Source organism: Molothrus aeneus, chromosome 2, assembly GCF_037042795.1.
Source record: "Molothrus aeneus isolate 106 chromosome 2, BPBGC_Maene_1.0, whole genome shotgun sequence".
NCBI lineage: Eukaryota > Metazoa > Chordata > Aves > Passeriformes > Icteridae > Molothrus > Molothrus aeneus.
The window spans coordinates 52,066,358-52,091,690 of NC_089647.1; the positions used below are offsets into that span (position 1 = coordinate 52,066,358).

General features: G+C 40.9%; 1 protein-coding gene across 1 annotated transcript in view; it reads right to left on the minus strand.

The window, feature by feature from the left end:
* Positions 1-1,125: 1,125 nt before the first annotated feature.
* The window catches only part of FOXO1 (forkhead box O1), a 60,883-nt gene continuing 36,675 nt past the window's right edge, over positions 1,126-25,333 (minus strand). Inside the window, exons 2-3 of the mRNA XM_066544936.1 lie at positions 5,147-6,497; positions 1,126-4,757 (exon numbers count right to left, since the gene is read on the minus strand). Of these exons, the coding sequence (XP_066401033.1) occupies positions 5,160-6,497 (1,338 nt within the window). The 3' untranslated portion in view covers positions 1,126-4,757; positions 5,147-5,159. The remainder of the gene's footprint in view (positions 4,758-5,146; positions 6,498-25,333) is intronic.

Genomic DNA, 25,333 nt, shown 5'->3' on the forward strand with positions numbered 1-25,333 from the left:
CGCCACCCCTTCCCTCCCCACCTGCAGGCAAGCAGGGATCTGGGCCTCACAAGACAACTGTGGCGTGGGTGTTATTGGCTGTCTGTTCTGGCAGCCTCTCATCCTTTCTTCCAGCTCTGTTTTGAAACACAATCTAAATTAAAAAAAAATAAAATTGAAAAAAAAAAATTAGACATTCCTGCTCTCCCTACTCACTCGCATCAGCAGCGCTCCCATCACCACAGCCTGAAGCATGGCTGCAAAAGGAGCAGCACCAGGAAGGCTGGCAAATGTTCAGCAAGGAAAAAACTTACTCTGAGAAAAGGTACAGACTTCAGGAGGGGCAGAGGCAAAAACCAGGGGAAAGTGGACCAAGAGGATTTGGGCCCGCTCTCTTCCACATTTAATAGCATTAGGTTCTAACATGTAATTTGGACTAAAAGATTAATTCTTTCCTGTGGTTTGATGGATGTTAACATCCCCTTTTTTTATTACTCTTTAATAATATATTACATAACATTCTGATACACTAATTACCATCTCATGTCATAGCAATTTTATTAAGAGCTTATACTTACAAATACCCATTCTGAAACGATTTCAGGACTTTTTGCCATTTTCTCTGAACTATGCTTGTTGAAGCACTGGCACCGCTCCGTGCACCTTCCAGTAACAACACACCTCTACACAAAGCTGTCTCCTGAGCCCTGGGAGTCAGGCATGGATTCTTCTTGCGTTTAGTCTCAAAGACTTGTAAACAAGTTACTTTTAGCACACTAGGTTGTGATTAAACACTGGTAACTCAGCCCTATTAGGTTCCTGTACCTGCTACAGTTCCAAATCCAGAAGCAGTGCGAAGAGAGAAAAATTCCTTTATACCAAGTAATGGAAAATTTGTTAACTATTGTGCAGTTAGTGTTTGCTCATTAATATGTTATCATCTCACCAGGCAAGACTTAGTACCATGAGGTATTTTTCTGTATAAAATTGCTAATGCCATTGGGATTGTCCAAATGGGATCATCATCATTAAAAAGATTACACGGTGAGGAAAGTGATTACGACAACATCTCAGTAGAAGGATTACTAATCACAAGTAGAATCCTGGTACAACTCTCATTCTCTGTATACAAGAAAGGACACAAAGTCTTTTTAACGTAATTTATATACATTTATGGCTTTATACAACAAACTGTCAGGGATTGTTCTCATGTGTCTGTAGAAGTACATCAGGCACTTTTTCTGAAAATATCCACGTATGAATTTTAATTCTGCAATGTGACTAAGTCAGAGCAGTGAAGCGTTGAAGAGCTGTCACACCACTCGCAAATAGAACTAGCAGTATGTACATGCCAATCTCTCAGATATTGCTGGTTTGTGGAACACCTTCAAAAAAGAGGCCAGTTTTCATGTTGAATAATTTGCTTTTTGCTTGCATAAACCATGCTGCATCTTATATTATGATTACCAAAATAATAATAATAATAATGAGAATACCTTATTTAAAATCAGTCATAAATTAAGAATCCTAGCAATTTCATAATGAAAATAGGAATTTCAAATCAGTAAAAAAATAAAAAAGTACTAACATACATCCAGTGGTTTAACAAGTGCAAATTTTATACTGTTTTATAATTGGTCCAATTTTAACTTCTCAGGGATGCTCTGTTGACCTAAGCCAATAATAAGCAATATGATTTTTGCTTATATATATATAGTGTAGGCAAACTGTCAGTTTATCAAAGCAGAGCTTTCCAATTAATGCATCTACTACCTAAACATATATCATATAGCTATATTATGGAAACAATACATCTTTATATTTAAAATATCTCAACAGCTCTATAATACAATAAACTTTTAATAACAGTACAAACCAGAGAAAAGTCAAAAACAAGGCTGCATAGGTAAGATCATCTGCACAATTCACAAACCAATAATTTACAACAATTCTGACAAACTAAGTTACTCCAGAAACTTGGTACTTTTACTGAAAAAGGATTTATAACTAGAGGTCACATAATGCTTGTTTTCAAGGCAGACAACATGCTCCTTCACCAACTTCACAGTATTCCAGAATTACAACTGCAAAACATTAGAATGGCACCACAAAAAAACCACCCAAAAACAGAACCAAAAAACCCCAAACAAATGAACAAAAAAAACCCCCCCTCAAAATTAAAAAAAAACAAACCCCAAAAAAAGCCAAATAGACCATGCAGCCCAAATCTCTGATTACCTACAACCGTTTCCTCACAATAATTAAAAGGGCTTTCTATAGACTGTTGTATTTAAGGTAAGGCTACATTTATGTTATTCATAGGTATAAAAGGAAAGGAATAAAATAGCTGTTTACAGGAAGTTATACAGTAGCAGTAAATAATAAACAGGAGGTATATTGTTAAATGTAGCAAGTTCAGCTGCATCCCCATGGAGCATAGCATTGATTACCATGCAGAGGTGGACTTTATGACAACTTTCGCCTATGTGTATCAGTGCCTATTTGGGAGCAAACATTTTTGCACATGCATCAGACAGAATGATCTTCAGAAACCCCTGTATGAGCCCTCCACTTGCTCCACTCTCAGGATTTACTACCATGTTTCAGAGACTAGGCATGTGATGGTGAAGATGCTACTGGAAATCTTTTACTGCCTGTAAAAGCAGGTGGCTTCATTCAGGCTTCAGCACTAAAAACATTTGATTTTGCTCAAATCAAGTTCAAAGACCAGCTTCACACTGGGGAAGATCCTGTATCACATCAGGCTCTGGAACTGCCTGACAATCGTAATAGCATATCTAAAAAAGTAGGACCAGCTGTAATTGGCAGTGATTTAAGCCCAACAGGGAGCTAAATGCTAGCACATCAATAAATACATTGCAGAGCCTTAGGAAAGTCATAACAGGATCATTAAATATATGGCTTGTTACTAAACTTCATTTACTTGGCATGTCCTGTTTCCTTCTCCACCATACACCATCACTACAGGAAAGATGAGTTTCAATTAGGACATTTTCTGGTTGTGAGCTGTTTACACAAAAGAAAAATCAGTGTAAAAATATTTCTTTCTCCCCTTATTCATAACAACCAGCCCTAGCAAAAAAACCCCAAACTGTTAATTCTGTCAGTGCATTAAAAAAAAGCTCCAAGGATTTCTGTAACACAAATGTTGTGTAGCAACCAGTGAAAAGACAGGGGAGGCCTCTTTGTCACACACCCATGAAAACTGCATCATGCAATTACAAAAAATCAGAAATCGATTCTTCTAAGATCTAGTCCTGAAAAAGCTCAGGTAGCTGTCAGTGTGCTTACTCTAGCAAGACCAGTTTTTTCCACAGAAACAAGATCTCTGTTATTAATGCTCTCCCCTATCCTAAACCTCATGCATTTGTATAACTTTGCCACTTACTTTATCTTTCTTTTGGAAAAGTAATTTTTTGTCCTGCAATAAGGTCAAAGTTTTAGCCTCCCACTCAAAAGTAGCATTTTTGCCTCTTCAAATCTACTGCTTTACAACAGAAACACTGATGAACCCTACAATAGCGCTAATTAAGACAAATGACAATTTTGTCCTTAATTTTACTACAATTACAAATTTTCCACAAAAGGTCCTGCTCTTGAGTGCACAAACATTATGAGACCTCCATGAAATAAATATAAATGTGAAGCATTGTACAAGCATCTTAACAATGAATACTTAACACTTCATGGTAGTTAAAATGGTAATAGAAGCAGATGACATTTCTAAAAATGCATATATAAAACTGATTAAATATTTCTAAACATAAAATTGTCTATATTTATATATCACACAACAAAAAAAAGGGACAGAAATGTTTTGTATTCAAGATCCTTATTAAGCTTTTCTGTTATTAGCACTCCCAAGTGCTAGGGAAATTTATAAAAACATGTACTTAATCCAGTTAAAATACTGTACAAAATGAAGAGGTTATGAATGCTGCCAGATCTCAGATTTATTTTTTGTAAAGTTGCCTATGTAACAAAAGTAGAATTTAATTATAAGAAAAATAACTTGGAAAGTATTCCAAAAATTATCTTAAGCCCAACAATAAAGTGATTAATCTGACAATGAAATCCAGATATATTCTTGCATAAATTTACACAAATACAGGTAAATTATCAAATGGCATTTAACCTACTGGTTGCTTTGAATAGTCAGTGAGTTTAGTAGGATCATATTTAACAGGCTATTCTATTCCCATATGAAATGTGTGGCAATTTTGAGTAAAATAAAGCAGTTCGTACTGCTGCAAGGCAAGTCCACAGTTATCTCAATTCATCAAAACACAGGTAACATCAACGAAGGTTAAACTTACTTAGGGCATGAGATCATCACAGTATTCTTACAAAAGTTTATAAACTTTTCTTAGACCGAAACAGATAGTCTTAAAAAACAATTCTTCTTCTACAGATCATACTGTACAAAACCGAAAGCACAACATGATGTAAGTAAGAGTCTTTGCTGTGATTATATGGTGTAGTGAATTTGGCACTTCAGAGTAACGAAATTTCCAATGGCACAGTTCTTATCTACAGCAGCACATAACCTGCAAACCTTGGGCAAACATCCTGTACAGGAAAATACTCTCTCTGCTGCCAACTCTGACGAAAGGAAGGCAAAAGGAAAAAAAAAAACCAAAAAAGTTAGTGCATGCGCACAGCTTTGTCAAGAAAATTAAAAAGAAAGGTGAAGGACATCTTTGTACTGCTTTTCTCAGTTCCTGCTGTCAGACAAGTCTGGAGAATTTAACCATAGCCTAGGAAGAAAGAAAAAAACAACAAAAAAGAACAAATTAACATTCACAACAGATGAATAAATCTATTAAAATATGCTCAAGCTAGCTTTAAGATATTTAAATGGGGGGAAAAATATTCATTACTGGCAAGTAACCAGCAAGTTTTTTGTTTAGAACATCGATGACAAAACATCAGCGTTTCACATGAAGTAAGAGAAGTTGGTACTTGACAGTCCCAATGCACCAGTGCAAACCTGACTCTCAAACTAATAAAGGACTGGAAAGTGACTGACTGTTACGGAGGGAGTTCACATCCCAACACAGAAGAACTCCCAGATTTTAAGCATCTTGACATTTCTTTCTTTTCCCTTTAGCTGTTTTGCAGATTTATTATGAAAAGCACAGCTTACCTCCTACTACATCCTAGCCTGACACCCAACTGTGTGTGGTTGTCTTTACGCTGTGCTGAAAACTTTGGTTAGGCAATACACTGTCAAAGTTAAAATCTAACGTTTCTCCATCCATAAGGTCATTACGGATAATCGACTCCATGTCACAGTCCAACCGTTCAATTAACATGTCATCTAAGTCACTGGGAAGCTTCTCCTGGTGGAGGGAAACAATTCCCACCCTCCCGTAGCCATTGCAACTGTTAACAGGGGCATATGGATTCATGGCATTCATCTGCATCGGGTGACTCATAGGCACTTGTAGCGAAGTCTTCACCGTCGACAGGCGGTTTAGCCCCGACGTGTGCGACATGGTGTTCACTGTGTGTGACAAGGCACGGCCATTGACTGCTGGCTGGTTATGCCCCTGGTGAGGGCGGGCGTTGGGGTTCATCATTTTGTTGTGGGGTGGCTGGCTGCCGTAGTTGGGCACCACCGAGTTGGCGACCATCAGCACGCTTTGGCCCAGCGCCCTGCCGCCAGCCTGGGAAACACCAGTGTCCACCGATGCCAGGATATCATTGTGCGGCGGAGAGTCGGAGGTCAGTAACTCCTTCAGAAGTCCCGCAGGACAGTTGTATTGGCTCATCGATCCGTAGCTTGACTTACTGTCTTGGAGAGTCTGCATAGGAATCTGGGACAAGGAGCTCATGCTAGCTTGAGCGTAAGTGAATTTCCTGTAGTCAGGATTTGGTGAACCTATACTTGTGGTTGAGGATGCAAATGAGTAACCTGGTGTTTGCTGCATCAGGGTGGCAGATGAAGACTGGGTTGACACAGTCATTGATGTATTAGGTGATAAGAGATTGAGATTATCCAAAAGATTTTCCATATTCTCAGAATTACTCATCTCTGAAAGGCTTGGTAGAGTAGAAGTCATTTTGGTGGTTGATGATGGGTATACCATGGAGTGCACATCCCCATCTCCAAGGTCATCTTGCTCTGGCAAAATAGGAGAAAGTCTTCCACTAATTGTGCTAGCATTAGAGCTCGTTCTAGGTCGAAATGTACTCCAGTTATCAAAGTCATCGTTACTGTGAGAGCTGGGACTTGCAGGCCACTTTGAGAACTGTGATCCGGGGCTGTCACCATTTCCTTCTTGACCAGACTGAAGGGATGCTTTTTTCTTGGCAGCTCTGCCTCTGCTTTTGGCAAACTTGCTGTTGTTATCCATGGATGCTGCTCGCCTCCTAGGAGATTTGCCACTCTTCCCTCCTTCAGGATTGAGCATCCACCAGGAACTCTTCCCTGTTCCTTCATTCTGCACTCTGATGAACTTGCTGTGCAGAGACAGGTTGTGACGGATTGAATTCTGAAAAACAGAATAGCATGTAAGAAATGGAGAAGACATGCATCTTTTATGGCATACTAACACCTGCTTTTGTAAGCATACTCTCATTTTGTTAGAAAACACAGGGGTAATCATTAAATAAGAAAGCATGCCAGCCTGGAAACCTCTTTTATCTCCTCATCGCTCTGAACTGGCTGAAACAAGCTTGCAAAGAGTCGCCATGTCAATTTGTCTGTCATCTGCCTCCATCGCATCTGACATTATAAAAGGTTCAATAAAACTGCAGGAACCGTTCTGAAATAAAAATTCCACATAAAGGAGAAAAAATAAGCCAGAAGATCAAGAAGATGACTGAAGTGAGTCATCTAATGAGTGAACTTAACTGTATTTATGGATTTTTTTTAAATTATTATTTTATGCAAAGTTCAGGAATGTTAGATCCTGTTGTATGGTCCTTGTAATGGATTTTCATCCTGCACATCCCGAAACCCTACAGACATGAAACACACAAACTGTTACTATTGCCACTGAGCATTAGTGAGGTTTATATAGCTTGTGTTATATAGGAAAATACATATAGAAAACCAGTTGAGGATTAAGTTCTAATTTTTATAAGTAAACATCATTAATTACCTAAGAAATCATAGAAGATAAAGGCATGTAAAGAACATAGACAAATTTGTAATGAAACCCTTAGTCTTAAAATCATCGTTCTCTTTCAAAATCAACATTTTAATATGGAAAATTGACTCTTCAAATACCTGAGGGCACCAGATATCTTGCGCCAAGAATGGCTGGAGGTACTGGACCTTTTTTTGACCTCCTCAGCCATGAGTAATGTTTCATGTTTTGTTCTTAAATACAGACAAATAAAATTTAAAAAAATCCAAAATGGAAGGCCACAGGCTGACCTGTTAACAAGAGACTAATCTTTGCACTACCAAGCTGTAAAAAAACCTATTTTGCTCCTATAATTTTCTGCTGAGCACATGTAAAAAACATTGTATCAACAGAAAAGTTTTCCTGCATCTTGACACAATTGCTAACAAAAGGCCACAAGTTCAAAGAGTGCTGAAATAGGCAGCCATAGATGTTAATAGAAGGGTAAGACAGTACCATGGTCTATGCAAGGACTGCAATTCATCCAGAACAAGGAGAAGGGAACCACAAAACAACACATGAAATAAATGTTTAAAACCAGAATAGACCTCAATGGTAGAGAAATCAGTAATTCACTATCTGCCTTCCATTCAGAGTAATTTTCAGCAACTTGTCTAAAGATCTTAAGTAGGCATTTCATGCACGAACAGTCATCTCACGGCTTAAACCAGAGACAACAGGTCAAATTCCCTGCAAGAGCCATGATATGCTTTGGACCATGGAAAGCAGAACAGACAAAGCAGGACTGGCTTTCTGCTGAGCTCAGCAGAAGTGGTTACTCTGGGATCACAGAGGAGACTTTCAGTAGATGAGGGCAGCAAGGAGGTGTTACAGTCCTCCAACACCTTACAGATGCTACTGATTTGAGACTATGCCCCCATAGCACAGCTTCACCCCAAACAGGGGCACAAGTCACTCCCTAACACCAGAAGATGGCAGAGCATGGCCTCAAGGCACTGACTGTTCAACCAGCACAGCGCTGAGTCAAACTACATGCCTGAACTCAGAAGCCTTTCCAACCTCTCCTCCAAAGAACCATCTTTACAAGTTATCCCAGTTAAACAGACACCATCAAAAACTCCCCATCCCTGGCAGTATTTGAGGCCAGGCTGGATGGGACTTGGAGCCAGCTGGTCTAGTAGAAGGTACCCTGCCCATGGCAGGAGGGTTGGAATTAGATGGTCTTTAAGGCCTCCTTCAACCCAAAGCATTCTATGACGACTCTGATTTGAGTGTTTCCTTACTCAATTTCAAAAGGAAGCCCTTCTAGAAACTGTAAAGACCATATTTCTTCACTTCAGGTCATCTTACAACCAAAATACTATCTCTGATCTAGCAACAGGGTACTAGGGAAGGCCTTGGAATTTTATTTGCACCAGGTGCAGCTAACACATAGGGAGGGAAAGCCTGAAAGTCCATCTTTGGACTTGCCCGCACCCCAGGGGCTGGCCGGGAAGCCTTGTGAGGCCGGCCTGGCGCAGCCCCTTGTTTTCACTCAAGGGCCACAGACCAATCTGTGGCTGACACAAGTCCAGCTCTACAAATGTCGCAAGAAAGTTGCTCTGTTGATTAAAAAACCTCCTGCACCAGTTCATTTTTTTTTACTGTATTTTGTAAACATACCCAGTTGGCTCAGGATCACTGTTTACTATCAAAATAGTCATACCAAACACACAAAACATCGGGCAGGGAAAACACCGTGATAAGTCTCAGTTCCCTCTTCTCTGCTACACAAGTGTTAAATATTTAAGAAATCGCTGCTATTCCTTAGTCATCAAAAATGTTATAATCTGGTATTATTATACCGAGGACATTTGAGGTCGCTCTTTGAGTAACAGAGCTGTCTCCTAACTCTGCCAGCAATGAAAAAAAAATTTTCCTAACAGGAAAAGGTTTGCGGCCCAGAGCTTGTTACATAAATTCCTGTTTTTCACGCAGCCAGCAGGACATTAAAGAAGCTATGATTTACTAACTTGGAAAAAGTGTTGAAGAGGTAATTCTTGTGAAAATATGCACTGCTGTTAATGATGTTGTGTCTACAAATCCTTGCCAGATGCAAACATGACCTGATAAAAAAGTATAGTTTCAGCAGTGGATCTTGGCTGCTGGAGGAATGGCGCAGCTGTTAGTGGCTGGGGCATGTGGCGGCACCACCAGCTCCAGCACGCAGGGGAGATGCCTTCAGCCATGGGCTTCACCTGGACGTTGAAGCAAAGCCTCCCAAAACCTGGCCTGAATGACTTCAAAAGCAAGTGTCTGCATTTTGAAGCGGGTCTTTGCGCAGCAGCAGTTCACGCCAGATCGCGCTGAGCGTAACTGCACTGGAATTTTATCAAAATCTGGGTCAGGATGGCAGCAGGGCTGCTGCCACCTGTGGAGAGCTTCCTGGGATTGAGTTTTTGCCTCTGAGACAAAGTAAACTTACTTCAGCATTCAGACCAGGAACTGTGGATATGCTTATTGCTACTTTCTGATTTAAGACTCAAAATATGCAAAACCAGTATCAGCTACATGCCATGTGAAGAGCACATCCCAGCTAATAAAACTCATGAAGCCCAAGATAATTATTCCCTTGAATCTACATATTTATATAATTCAGCTGTACTTCTGACATTTCCAACAGCACTACCAATATCCAATACTGCATTTAAACACAAGATATAAATAGCAAAACATGCAACTTAAGTTAAACTTGACTAATTGCTGAGAAAAATTATGTCCCTATCCCAACTGAAGTTGAGGTATTTAATTAAATTTTTCAGTAAATTGTGTTTTTTGTTTCACTAAATACCTGAAAACTCAGTTGCTCTGTTAAACTTGACAACATTGTGCTTACTGAAGTGAGATCATATAGTGACTATTGGCCATCTTTCTTCCACCCCAGACCTTGGAGCACCAAAAGCAGAGGGAAGCAGAGCTCCTCTTTAACCCAGCTGCAAACCTCTGCAAGCAGGACCTAGCTGTGGATTTGTGATTATCTGGGGTGCTTCAAGACCCCAAATTTGTAAAAGCACCTACAAGTGATCATGGTCTCTCCCGCCCTCATACTTTCATCCATGGGCACAGGCAGCTCACATCCCACCAGAGTGCCATGAGAGCGACCAAAAGGGAGAGTGAGGAATGGAGAGTCAATACACTTTACAAAAACAAGCGCATTGGCTATCAAAGTGCATATGCTGACAGCACTGCGACAAGGCATGACATGGCATCTCAGGGAGATGTAACAACATGCAACAAAGGGAGGAAGGAGTTGGCCTCTGGAAGATGCAGTCATAACAAACTGGGAGGCCACAGGAGCAGCACTGCTTCTATCACACATAGGTCTAGGATTTCCATTAAAATTAACAGTCTAATGACTGCCCACTAAGTTTTCATTCAGATGACATCCCAGGAGTCCACTGCTTTCTACACTTCTTCCAAGGGGATGGTCTGCACCAGTTGCCAGCTTGTTCTACCATCAGCTGTGGTACCACATCCTATTAATGACAGCTTACAGCAGGTTTCTGAGCCAGCACAATCTCCTTGTGGTGACAACACCACAGCAAAAGTTTTGCAGCAAAGAAGTGGAGAACCCCTCCCCCCAGGATTTCCATATGCTTTTACAGAAGACATTCAACCTGTCTCTCTAGGTCTTTGTATAGGAGCTCTACAGCAGGTCCAGATGTTCACATCACCCTCCTCCCGGAGACTCAGTGGCAAGCGCCACTCTAGGAAGAAGTCATTAACTCTCCTACAAAAGTGTGCAGAGGCCAGGAAGTTCTCCAGCACACTTGCTCACAGCTCAGCCAGCATTAACAGCTGGACAGCAGCAGCAGGGGCTGACCATGGCAAGTGGCACCATGTGGCATCTCTCCAAGGCTAAGTTAGATCATGCCTGGCAAAACAGGCAGGTTTGCCTGCAATAGCTACACCACCTGCACCCATTTTTCTGTGGTTTCCAACCGCGCTGCCAGGCTTATGGCACTTGGATGAAGAGCCCAAGGAGGAAAGAAAACATTGGTAACTCCAGACCTACCAGAATTTCCTTTGGTACAACAGTCTGGTGTAAGGCAATCCTGTTTGTCTTACCTAGTAACTATGAGATACACAAAGTTCAGATGACGATGCTACACATGGAGCTTGGATTTGCCTCAAGAGCTAGCGCTGGACAGTCTTAAGCACTTGGTCTACAGACAGCAGACATTTTCTGACCCTACAATGTTCACCAACACAACCACACTGCAGTGTCAGAGGCCTCAAACACTAATGAAACAGCTAATTTTGCCACCCAATTGTGGTATTTTTTTTATTACAGCTCAGAAACCTTTTCTGGTGTCCAATAAAAGTACGGACAGAAAGCATGTCACTTAGCCTCAGGTCAAAGAGTCATATTTAGAAGATGCTGGAAACTTGCCACCTGCAGCTGCATGAAGGTGGAAGGGCAGGATTTCCTCCCAAACAGGTTATGCTTTTTTGGATCCTTTGTTCCTGGGGAGGTGCTTTTGTTTGACTTCATTTTTCCTCCTGCACTGTTAAACAGTTAAGAAATATCAGCTGGAAAAAGTGAGGAAATACTTCTCTCTTCCTAGGGGGACCTTGCACTGTTTCTCTGTGCTTTCCATTACATGTGGTGGCATAGTGAGAGTCTTTCCCAGACCCCTACCTATGAAAAACACCACCTCCAAACACGGAGACACTTCCATAAACTGTTCCATGTGGTAAGATTTCAGCAATGCATCCCTTTTTCCATGAATGAATGTACAAGAACAGGAGGGAGTGTGTGTTACTGCTATATGGTTGTTATCCATGTGTCCTGAACACAAAGGGGCTTCCTGTGACCACATGTCAGTGGCATTAATCTGTCCTGCACATTCTTCATTCAAGTTCACAGATTTATACTATCCTGTGATTCCTTCTCATAGCTGTCAACGACTAAAAAACTTTGAACACTGAAGGTGGTTGCATCCTGCTGCCACCGAGGACTGGAGGGGATTACTCAACCACTAGAGTGTTCTTCTCTGGATCATGGTAACATGTAGGAACAGAAAATGCATACCCAGCTTCAGACATTGATGTTTAAGACTCGGCTGTCCATGCCTACATGTCAGAGCAGGCAACTCTGTTGACACATATTTGAGTATTTCCCAATACACCCTATATCCTCTTCCTCATCCTAGGTAGACTCCTTGAAAGCACTTTACCATAATGGCAGCTTGGACATTTATAATGAGGTGATAACACTGCCTACTCTCCCTACACAGGCATTTAGGAAGAATGAACGTAAAAACCACAAGCAAGGTTCACATTATGCCAAGTGTGCACACAGGGCAAGCACACACCTGGATACTGTTCCACACATGATGACCCCAACCAAAACTTTTAATCACTCCTATGTTTTCTGTACCTCCAAGAGAGAGAAAAGTACAGAAAATGAGATTTTAAAATGAATTTTATTGAATGCACCTTCATCCCTCTGGTAAAATCAGCTGGGGAACCAAGACAGCCGACAGGTTTGTCTAAAATCTATCCACTTTCAAAGATGAAAGAAAAGCAACAATAAGAAGGCACCACAGTGTCATTACAAAAAAAAAAAAAAAAGCAAATAGCCATCAGGATAAATGATGGCTTCATTTATCAATTTCATTTATCATAGCATTAAAAGTTGTGAAGTGTAGAAAAATAAATATCAGATTAAAAAATGCAAAGATAGCAAGGATAACTATTTTTCGTGATTCAGACAAATTCTAATACTGCCTTTACAAAACTGATGCTGCAAGCTTTCTATTCCAACAGATGGAAAACAAGTGTTTGACAAATATAAGGGTTCCATATTTGTAAATAAACATTTCTATTTTTCCACAAATATGAAACATATATATGGATATATACAGCTCATGATGAAGCAAGTTCACCAGTGAGACAGGAGGCCAACAAGGAGACCTCACTGAAGAGGAATATTTCAAAGTCAGAATGCCCATTAAACTAGAGCTTCTTCTCTGCTCTCCTTAAGCACTCTCAGGCCTTCACAAGCAGCCTGTGCAATTACATCAGTAACACAAAACCAGCAAAGCAGGAGGACTTGTGAATAACCCGAGAGACCAGGCTCTATCACACAAAAGCTGGTAAAGGACTCAATAAAACATCAGAGGTCAGGGAAATAATCAGTCTTTCAAACCAGTCCCACAAAATATTGCCATTGCACGTACAAAAGCCTGCATCTTTTGTTCAGGAAAGGTGAGGGAACGAACACCTGCATTATGCCAACACCAGATGGAATGAACAACAGTGCAGTCTAGGTGAGCACCATGCACCACTGCTAAGGTGTGCCCTGCCCTTCAAAGGGGTTAAAAGCATTGGAATCACCTGTAGTCCATCAAGCCCTGAGGAAGGCTGCTGTGATCCGTGGTGGGCAGATAGCCCTTTCACAATTATTCACTGTGGGCTCTAATGCAGTGACCAGGAATGTGACTCTGCAGGGACACAGGCAACACACAGCCATAGCGATCTGAGGAAAAGCTGTCCTCAAATGCAGAGTAAAAGCAGGTTATTGAAAGGCAAACATGAAATCACAGTTATAGGCAAAGTTCACTGAACTGAAAAAAAAAAAAAAAGTAATAATGTAGTAGTTCATCCATACAATGTCAGAATGACTAACAGCTCAAAATTTTGATCTGCAGCTATAGTAAAGAGAGACTAAGCAGTATTTATTTTTTTTTCAGCCAGTGGGAATAATTATGATCAGTAGGACAAAAAATGTTAATCACTCGTTTCCTGTTTAACAGACAGCCTGTTTCACCTCTGCCACTCTCCACTGTTATACCCAATTCATCACAAAGACTACAGCACTCTTTATAGAAATCTTTCCCCCCAGCTCTTTTTCTTTCTCAAACTAAAGTGTCTTTTATTGACATTTGTTAGCTCTAATGAAGAGGTACAAAAGTGTATACATGCTAAATATATCAATGCTAATTAGACTAGCAGATCATCTTAAAAGCAACACTGGAAATATGCTCTCACCAATTAGAAGCAATAAGGTCAGAAGTAGGCCAAGGTCTTAAATGCAAACCACAGAGGTGAAAACACGTTGTAGTAGAAAATAGGGTTGATTTTTTGCATTGGCCTTTGAGAGGACACAGAGAACTTCCAAGAAAAAAAGCACAGTCAAAAACCCCAGATAGGACTACTCAAAGAGCTTTAACTGGTTAAGTGAAACAACTGTAAAGATCCCTGCTTGAGAAGCCACATAAGTTTTACAGACTAAAATCTCTTCATTATTAAAGCAGATCTCTGCCAGTTGTCTAGGTAAAGGCACAAGCAAACCTAGACCTGTATGTTTGGTTTCAGCTGGATACTTTGCTAGGGAGCCACAGATCTTCATTTTCATTAATTAAGGCTATTTGCTTCCACAAAACCACTGAGAGCCTAAAAGGTTGGAATTATTGTCAAGACCTGATGGATTTACAAGCAAACAGTTGAAAATGTGTTAAAATTGAGGCAGGTAACACAAAGCAGGATGTACTGGGGACACGGGCTAAGTTCAGGACATTTGCCCCATCCACAGTGCTGCCCATGGGCTGGCCATGCCTGGAGAAGCTCGAGGGCTGTCTGTATTTCTTACCTTGAGAAGCAACATATTAAAGGGATGTAGAGATCCAAGAGTATAAAAAGTTCTGTTGACTGAGCCTTTGCGTAGAATACAAAAAATTAAATATATCTCCTAATTATACTTGCATTAGCATAGCAGAGGCAGTCTTTTCATTTAGCAAGCAAAGGACTACAGGACTCACATTCTGTGGTCATGGATGTCACTGAGTATCAGTTTTTCAGAAACAGAGTCAATGAAAGCAGCAAGCTTCCTCTGCAGCAGGGTTAGCTGTGCCCCACAGGAAATCCCTGGCTTGAGGAAGCTGCAAGGCTTGTGAAAAGAAGGGCAAAACCTTTTATTTACAGGCTGAATGATATCTTAGGCTACATCGCACCATGCATTTGATCTTTATTTTGACTATAACAAGTGCAAGGATATACTAGCAAAATTTTATACAGTCCCTATACAGACTTATACAGTCCCTTACAGACTACTAAAAGAAAACTAAAACAAAGTTAAGTGGAATTTTTTGTTTGGCTTAGGTCATCTTTAGAAACTATTTAGTGCATCTAATGGTTAAGATGCTGAATTTGTAAGGGGACAGTGTCAGCTTAAAAACAGCAACCACACCATGAATTTCACCTAGTGCTGTAAATATCTGATGCTGATGTAGTAAACAGGAGAAACTGAGGAAAGAAGAAAGTGACATTTATCTTTCCCTTAGTTTCTTTTGCATCTGAATGCAGTCAAGTACATAGTCACTGTTTTACTATTTATGTTTCCTCTAGTCAATTTACCCTTTATCTGTCTTATACATGAAAATATAATACAAGTTTCCTGATAACAAAGCAGTAGCAGAAAAGAATTGATTTCTTACATTTTTGTTAAAATAGCTTAAATAGGATCATATTTAAGTTCTCTTTAAACTCCAGCATATCTGCAAATATGTAAAGGATATTGCTTTATACAGTCAATATTTGTTCATTTCTCTTTGTGTTTTTATACCCCAAATACACAAGAAGCAATTATATATCTTCAACTACTCCTCTTTCTACATCCCAAAGAGGCACCATATGAACTAGGTATTATGTTTCTCCTCAGCTTCTTAGAACACAGTTTGCCTTGATACTTATTTTCCCCCACCACAGAAGCAGGTCAGACCACCAGCACACTCTCTACAGGAGAGCTATTTCCAATTGAAGTTTGCTCCCACAGCCTAGCAGATTTTATATAACACAATTTACTACTCCAAAGCCAGCAAAACGCTCTCATCCGAATTTCAGGGCAGCCTTTTGGCTATAATCCAGCGTGCACTACCCCCCTCCACTGTCTGGCCACTTGCAGCCACCCTCTTGCAAAAGGTGAGGTTAATACTTCAAAGAGATTTTAGCTGATTTCCTTGGGACACAGAGGACTCCTGCTGGGTGGCTGCACTGTTCATGCCAGTGTCTTCCTCTCAGATGCTGCTTTCTGTGATGTTCTTCGGGCTGCAGTTCAAGAATCGCTGGCACTCCTCACTGGGTTTTATGACATCTGCTCAGTATTATAAAGCCAGAGTCGTCCAATCTTGCAAAACATGTACCACCAACTCTGAAGAGTTACCCCCAGACAGGCTCAAAATTTTCAGTGGGCTATGGGAGAGCAGTATTTCTCAGACAAGATGGGCACTCAGAGGAGAGAAATCTAAAGGCCAATTTCTTCCCTCACACCCATTTTGGAAGCATTCCTAGTCCCTCACTACAGTAGGCTGTGCTCTGTACTTAAGAGACCCTTATTAAATCAAAGAACTATTTACAATCTACATACTGGCAAGTCCACATTCCCATAGAATGTCATCTGGCAACAGTGACTTAAATCATCAGCTCTGTATTTATTTGCCTTCCTCCTTCACAAACAAGAAAAGTAAAAAGGCTAAGAAAAAGCCATGTTTTAAATGACAAGAATAGAATTAACAGAGTAAAGCCCAAGAGCTCTGAAGCACCAGCACTCATCGCTATACCCAAACATCCTTTCTTTCTTTTTTTTTTAAGCAGTAAAATATTACAGTGAGGACAATGAAAAGGAAGATTAGCAGCACCATTGTGGCTTGAGATCTTTTACATACATACCTGCTGCTAGAGGTGCAGGACCCCAAATAAGAGGTGGACACAAAATAAGACAGCTTCCAGAGTGGGACACTTGTGCAAAAACGAGCTTTGTTAGACATTTTGGGTGCTAGATTTCTACTACCAACTAGGTCTAATAAATTACCCCTCATTACTATATCTTTCCATTTGAAATACACAAGGAAACTGGCCTTACCACAGCTGCTCAGAGATGAGACCTCATTCAGTCTCCCATTCCCCTGGACAGAGCCTGACACAGGGCAGCTCTGGGCACAAGGTGCCTTTTACCAGGTGGAACAGGAGATGTCCCAGGGAGGACATTGTATCACTCTTATCAGTTCAGAAAAGAAAACATTAAGCCTCCTCTCCTCTGTGGTAATCCCTCAAACCCAAAAAGCTCTTATCAACTTCCAGATTAAGCTTCCTTCTCCTAGAGGTCACAGTCTTCACATGGTGCAAGCTTCACCATCATCACCACAATCACCCTCAAAGAAAAGCCCACGTGTAACTGGGCGGCCCGAGCCTGCCAGCCTCGATATTCAGATTTAAGGACTGCAACAGTCACATTCCCAATCACACAGCCTGCCAGGGGCCTCCCATCCTTTTGCCCAAAGATGAAGAAAGCAGTGGAACTTCCCTCCAGCTTTCCCCACACATGTGTTGAAGCATATTAAGGCAAAAGCACAGCTGACCCTGGGAGCTAAAACGCCATAAATCAATTCAAAGGGGTGCAAGAAAGAAGTTTTAAGTTACTCTAGAGGGACTTGCTCAGTATTTGTATCCTGACAGCTTTTGCTTCTTTCAAGTACTTCTGCCTCTTGCAGACAGAGAAGCAACACAGCCCCCTGTGCAGCTCCAAAGATGTGCAAACTCTTTAACTGAGCTCGTCAGAATGGGACACTTGTTTCAAATAAATAAATAAATAAATAAATAAATAAATAAATAAATAAATAAATAAATAAATAAATAAAATTTACAGGACATTAACTTACATCTGATTAAAAATAGCAGGAATGTCAGCAGAAGGAGCTGTCATTTGTAATAGCTATCAAGAAACAGGAAGTTATTTATTCTGCAGGTCACAAAATGCCCTCTTTAAAAACAAGGATGAAACAAGAAAAAAAGAAAACATGTTTACTGAAGCCTGTTTTCCAATATTAGCTAGCCAACGTTGTTTATGAAATTTTATAATGATTTGTCATTGATATATATCTGGGTTTATGTCCACAGATCTGTTAAACTGCTGGCCACTGCAGGAAACACTGAAGCTCTTGCTGCTCATGCTTAATTTTTGGATATTTTTCAGTTTTGAAGATATTGCAGGGAATTTTTGCACATTTTCATTTGGTTTTAAAAAGAAATTAAGGTCTTCCCCCAGAAAGTCAGGCGTTATCAAGTATTCTGTTCATTGATTATTCATGCAATCATAAATTACGCAGAGTATTTGGCAGGCCATGCCTTTCTCTGTTAAAACATTTGTTTTTACTTTTTCAGTTGTTGTTTAGATCCCGGTCATAACATGCTCCAGGTTGTTTTGAACAGCAAAGAGGAAATAAGCAATATTTTAACTTATATCACACTGTAACAACATTAAATGCCTACGCAGCAATATGCTGCCTATTCAGTATTTTCCACTTTCTTCCTGTCCGCTGCCGCCTTACAACAGCAAGATAATTCACAATTTTACAGTTTTGCAACCTGTAAAACACAAGGCTCACAAGCATGCTCAGAGCAAAACACAAAAAGGAGCAAGAAATAGGACGTAAAGAAAAGAAAAAAAGAAAAAGAAAAAAAGAGGGGCAGAATATAAAGCAAACATATTTGCTGAAGGCTGGTTTTGAAATCATAGGAAAGCCAACAAAGCTCTTCTGAAGTCAGCTCACATGTACCCAGGTGACACAGTTGGACGAGGCAGAGCCCCAGCAAGGCACTGTTTGCCTACATTCACCCTGACACCAAGGCAGAGAGTTGGGAAAGAGACTTTGAACTACGTGCCATCACTGCTGCTCAGCAGGATCACGGCCCGCAGTGGATGTGATTACCAAACCCATCGTGACCCCTAGAAAATGCCCTATGGATTAGAAAAGAGAGAGGCAACGTTCCAAACACCACACAGTTCACACAAAACAGTCTATGTGACAAAGTAGAAATAACAGAGCTACATATCAAAAGTTTCTCAAGGATTTTTTTCTATGGGTTTAAGTTGAACATTGTATTTCAAGTAGTCAGTTATCATGGAGAAGATTTCCATCTCTCCTCTGTTAGCTAAGTCTTAAGAATTTGTCGTTTACCTAAGAAGGAGAGGGAGATGAAGAACAGAACATTTCTTCCAAGACTGGCTTTGTAAAAAATACTTCAAAACTCAGTTTTGGAGCAATGAGTGAAGGATCTGGATGTAGTACCTTGAAGATATCTACATACCAAGTACAACTTTAAGAAAGTTTATCAGCTCTTGGACACTCTTTTTAATACAATTCTCAAGGCATCAGAGAAGTTTAGGACCTACCATTTCAAAACACATTCCTCAAATAATGGAATCCGGCGAAGCAGCCATGGGCTTAATCCTCCTTTTTCCTCCTCTGTCAATTATTCAAGGACCCCACATTCACTCATCCACTGCTGTCTACTTCCTTCACTGCCAAGCATTTCTGGGGCATCTGATAAGGAAGTGCAGCATTATCTTGCTCAAAGTTTTTGTAACAACAGCAGCTATCCCACACACACACATTAATATATTCAACATATTTGACTCATTTTTCAAGGAGAGTAGTAGCTAATTTTGACAAGAAAAAGTAAAAATCTCTGTGTTCCACAGCTCCTTAAAAAAAAGAAGTAATATTTCAAACTTGAAAGATTGGGGCTTTTCCTAATTCTTACCTCTTTCTATTTTTGTGTTAAGTTTTTAAGCATGAAAACATTCAAGAAAAAACATTATCAAGCAAAATATTAAGATACATATTCACCTCTAAGGAGAACTGAAGAGAAGCCTGTGATTTGTACAAATCCCCTGGCTGCAGTGTTTTCTGTGCAGTATAGTTGGCTAACAAACACCAGAGAAATCTGTGAAAAGCAGATTTAAAGGCATTTTTACCTTAAGAAAGAACTTGCCAGAGAGCAGCAGTGAGTGACAAGGCACTTGCTTCCTGGCACAGCTAAGGGCACACCACAACTTTTGCATCAGCTTGCTTGATTCCTCTACACTGCCACAGAGGCTGCCCACAACTCAAATAGCCCTAACCATGTGGATTTCTAATTTTTTTTAATCAAAGTCTATTGATAAACTCACAGCCTTTCTATTGTAGCTGTTTTCAGCTTGTAGCCCACATACTCTTAGGGGCTCCAAAATACTTCGAAAATCCCTCAGAAGGCAGCCAGGGGAGGTAGTCAAATGTCCTCTGTCTGTTTGCACTGGGCTTTCCTGTAATCCTGGCTTAAACACACGTGCACCACAGGAAGAAAACAGACAATTTTAAGTTGCTGACTCTAGAAAAAAGAGCAAGAACCATCTAAGATTAAACCTGGCCCCCAGACTTCGTCAAAAGGCTGACTTAAAGGATAAGGCTAAAGAAGATTAACTCAAGTACGATGTCAAAGTACACTCAAATAGCAACAACTTCTTGACAAACACTGAGGGGTTGTAAAAACCAGAACATTTAAGAGGAGGATTCATAACCCTGCAGTCTGTGCCTGAAGGAAAGTTCTCCCAGTCCAAGTTCTGCCTCCTGGTAAACTCCAGCAAATGGTTCTGGCTGTAATGATGCAGCACAACTCACTGAGTCCATAACCAGAAATACAGACAACCCAGACTACTTCAGAGTACAAAAATCCTCTGAAAGAGACACACTGTCCAAGGGAGAAGGTGACACTGCCATTCTTCCCGGCCCTATGGGACCAGCCAGTTTTCCTTTCATCTGACAGCAGTCAGTGAGAGATGCAGTAGCAAAGAAGTGCACAGTTCTTCCATTAGCAATATTAGCAAGGTACAGGGGAAAGAGACAGATGCTTTGGCTGCCTCCTCTCACTCCTGCTATGAGGGGCAAAAGGCTTTTGGAATTACTTCTATAAAAAACCTATCAGCTCCTCACACTGAGGGACAAAACAAGAACAGTCACAAGAAGCTCTACCAGTTTGTGGTTGTCTTTCCAAAAGACTGAAAAGACATGATGAAAATAGTCTCCACTAACACTGTCAACAGAGAAGAGCAGGACTTTAAAGACCATGGCTTGTGTTGTGCAGCGGTTTCACCACAGCTGCTTGACAAGCCACAGCAGATACCAGTCACTCTTGCTGGGAAGGAGTATTGGCTGCCAGACCTGGAAATGCTTCCCTGAGCACTCTGGGTCATCCAGCTCCTCTGAGGCAGTCATAGGTTTACAGGATGATAGGAGCACCTGCCTCTAGTAGGGGGTCTGTTGCTCAAGTTAAGCTGCTTCTGCTCCAGATGCAATAAGGAACTTGTAACCTCAGGAGTTGCTTGAAAATAGGAAAGCTACAGCTTCCAACAGATGACCAGAGAGTAGCCCGTGAGTACTTCAGCCCTACACAACCCCAATTCCCAAGCACCACCCACTAAGGAACTCAGCCAATGCAAGGACAGTTTCCCCATACACAAGATACTGCCCCACACCACAGAGGCCATCCCCTGAATCTGCACACTACTTGACTCAATCTCATCACTGACAAAAATTTTCCTCCTCTTTCTCCTCCTGCCCATACCAAATTTACCTTATTTCTACTGGAATGATGACAGCCCCAACATGAAGAGTGAACACTGGCACTTTCCTCAGTGAAAGAACAAATTTCCCACACCAAAAAGCTACCAGTAAACAGGTTTCAATGACACAATATACAGACAAAACTTCCCCGACTCAAGTCAAAAGAAACTTAACATTTCTGTATGTTTGACACACATTTTTCTATTGATGGCATTAAAATACTAAAATTACACTGTTAGTTAGAAAAGGCTCTAGGGAGGCCTCACTGAAGCCTTTTAGTACTTAAAGGGAGCTTTTAAAAAAATGTGGAGAGTGACATTCTACGCAAGCAGATAGTGGTAAAACAAGGGGGAACAGTTTTAAACTAAGAGGAGAGATTTAGATTAGATGTTAGGAAGAAATTCTTTACCCAGAGGGTGGTAAGGCTCTAGAACAGGTAGCTCAGGAAAATTGTGGATGCCCATCCCTGAAGTGTTCAAGGCCAGACTGAATGGTGTCCTGGGCAACCTGATCCAGTGAGAAGCACTCCTGCTGATGGCAGGGGTGGCTGGAACTATAGGATCATTAAGGTCCCTGCCAACCATTCTATGACAGCTCTTCCATACGAAGATCTTCTCTGCTTTGGTGCAATTTTTCCTTTGTCTACATTAAGTTGAAATCTTCTTGTTTCCTTTTTTTTTCCTGAAAATTAGTTTATTATCCATTCTACAAACCCCAAGGTAAGAGAAAAGGCAGTAAAAGCAATATAAAGAGTACCTGTGAAGATTAAAGACCATAATGACAATGGGAAGTCACACACACAGAGGAGGCTGACACCCTCACTGGTGTTTTGGTTTCCCTCCCAGCTGCAGCTCACCACGATGAGTCGAAACACAAAAACCTGTGAGACAAAGTAAGTTGCCCTCTCTTATCTACAGCACCAGTAGAAACAGGCAGTCCCACCAGCCTGGTGCCTGCTTGAGGCTGGAAAGCTTGAAGGAGAAGAGGAGGGAGACAGTGGTGCATGGCACCTTCGTTTGAGGTTGGGAAAGCCCCGTTTTCTCTGGGGCAGAGAAGGAAGCAAACAGCAAGCGCCATCCCTCAGCCATGGCAGCACGCACGCACATGCACACGCATTTCCTGCGGCTTGGCGAAAACAATGAAGTGTGGGGAGCCTGGCTCTCATATGAAGCACACACTGGCTATATATAAAGTAAGGAAAGCAGCTGCTTCAAAAGCTCAGTCACGCTTTTATCAACAAGGCTTTAATTAGTACCCATCTGCTTCCTGTTTTATACTACAGAACTGACTTTCACCTGTTTCAGCAAAACACCCCTTCCCCCAAATGGAAGTGTGCACACACACACACATGAACACACACAAAAAGTTCACAAACACTTTATGCTTAAGTAGTTAACATCTGAAATCCTTGTTCTGAGTGTGTGGGCTATGTAATTGCTTTTAAAAAAAATTAGGCTTTGTCAGAGCTATCAGATTTCACAGTCAACACCTTTAAATCACACACCTTACCAATGTTTCACCATTGATTTCACTGGCACTTGGGGACCAAAGAACTCTGGAGCCCTGTTGTACTGGCACTGCACTACAGAGAGGCTGCCCAGAGGGCTCACAGTGGAAGTGTGGGCTTTTCCTGAGGTCCGTCACACACATGAAAGGCTTTAAATAAACAATGGCAAGGCTGATAGTTTGAATCCATTCTTAACTCACCCCATTGTTTGAAGAGAAGAAACAACACGTAGAAGAAAAATATTACTGAGGGAGGAAATAGCTTCACCTTTGAATTTCCTGACATTTTTCCTCCCACGCTTTTCCCGTTCACTCGTCAATTATTTATTTCTTTTGCAAGGAGAAGACAAGTGAAAGTTAAGCACACCAGCAGAGCTACGTGCGGTCAGACCTGCCCACCTCTCCTGCACAAAGGAGCTACAAGCACTTGAAAGCTCGCCAGGAGCAAGGTATCCAGAGAGCAAAACAAGAGGAAGCAAAGCACTAGGAGAATTAATTTCTTGCCAGTGACTGCGACAGGAGCACCACTTGCCTGCTCCTAGGCAGAGTTAGAGGAATGGGAAGAGGGGCAAGTGCCAAAAGGAGCACTGTTCATAAGGTCTCCACGTGAATTTTTTTGGTTATGCAAAGCCTTCTCAAGCTCAAAGTTGCTCATCACAGGAAAGTGCTTTTCTTAACACACCTTTAGCATCAGCCACCACCTACAATGCTTATTTTGCCAAAATAAACCTGGCAACCACACGACTCATGCTCCAGTTTTGGAGTGGGAGGAGATTATTCTCTCTTTACAGTTAGAAGCCTCATCTGCAACAGCTTTCCCAGGTGCACAAAGCTGACCTAACTCAATTACAGTTTTCTCCCATAGTATCTTGGAGCTGCTTCCAGTTTTTGGATCCATCTGTAAGCAGGGTTCATGAGATTCACCAAAGACTGAAAAGCAAGACAAAAAGTAATTCCAGTAAACGGAATTACAGCAGTTACCCCTTTGATGTAGTTACTCATGGTGGTAGCAAGAGCAACCAGTCTACAACATCCTCCTGTGCCTCCTATATCATCACCCACAGGGATATCACAGTGCTGGCAACACCAGAAGGGGAAAATACCAACACCAAACACTTGACTGTAAGACTCAGTATTCATGGGAGCCTACAAGAAAGATGGGGAAAGTTGATTTACAAGGCTATGTAGTGACAGGACAAAGGGGAACAGCTTCAAATTGACTAAAAGTAGGTTTACATTAGTTATTAGGAAGAAATTCCTTACTGTGATGGTGGTGTGGCACTGGAACACATTGCTCAGAGAAGTTGTAGAAGCCTCATCCCTGGCAGTGCTCAAGGCCAGGTTGGATGAGGCTCTCAGCAACTTGGTCTTGTGGAAAGTGTCCATGACCATGGCAAGTGCTTTGGAACTGGATGATCTTTATGGTCCTTCCAACGCAAACCATTCTATGACTCTGAATGGGTAACCTAGGAAACATGTGTAGCATACTGCCATTTGTTATTGACACAGCACACCAAAGTACCATCTATCTCTGTATACATTAAGAGATTTGTGCAGCATCACACAAATTTGATAAAGAATAAGAACTGCCATTAAAAAGTAAAGATCAAACTTTGTTTTCAAATCTCCAACATCTAGAAGTTCCAACAACTCTTCTGCTATCTCACTGTCTAGCGAAAAGCAGGATTTTTTACACACACTAAAGGAGATATTAGTGAAGGGAAGGAGCTCTGTTGCTAGAGGAAAAAAATCAAATGAAAACACACAGGCATCCAAGCACAATGAATGCTCTGAGTATGTGAAATAGGTGAGAAGGGATGGAGCCAAATGAGCCTCAAATGTGAGAACGCCAAATATTTCTCAGAAAAGTAAAGATGGCTCACTTCTAACTCAATCGCTTCATAGACAGAAAAAATAGATGCACTAATCTCTTGGGTTGTGTTTTATTTTGTTGTTTCATTTACAGACTTTATGAATTGATAAACCTGAATAATCAATTTTTTCCTTAAAAAAGGAAAAAATTCTTAACCTTGTGTTTTCACCTAGAAGATTACACCACCACTTAGATATTTTTCCATGGTATCTCAAGCAACATATTACAAAACTTCATCCAGGACTGAAACAACAGATTGTCTCAAGAGCAAATGACAAAATATTTGTACCAGAAATCCTGGCAATGTTGCATGCAGATGGGTTTCTGAAAAATGGGGTTCCAAGAATAAGTCACCCATGGTTCCAAAAATAAGAGTTAAATTCAAACAAAAACTGGATGTTCACTTTGCAGGGTACTGCAGGCCCTCTCCAGGG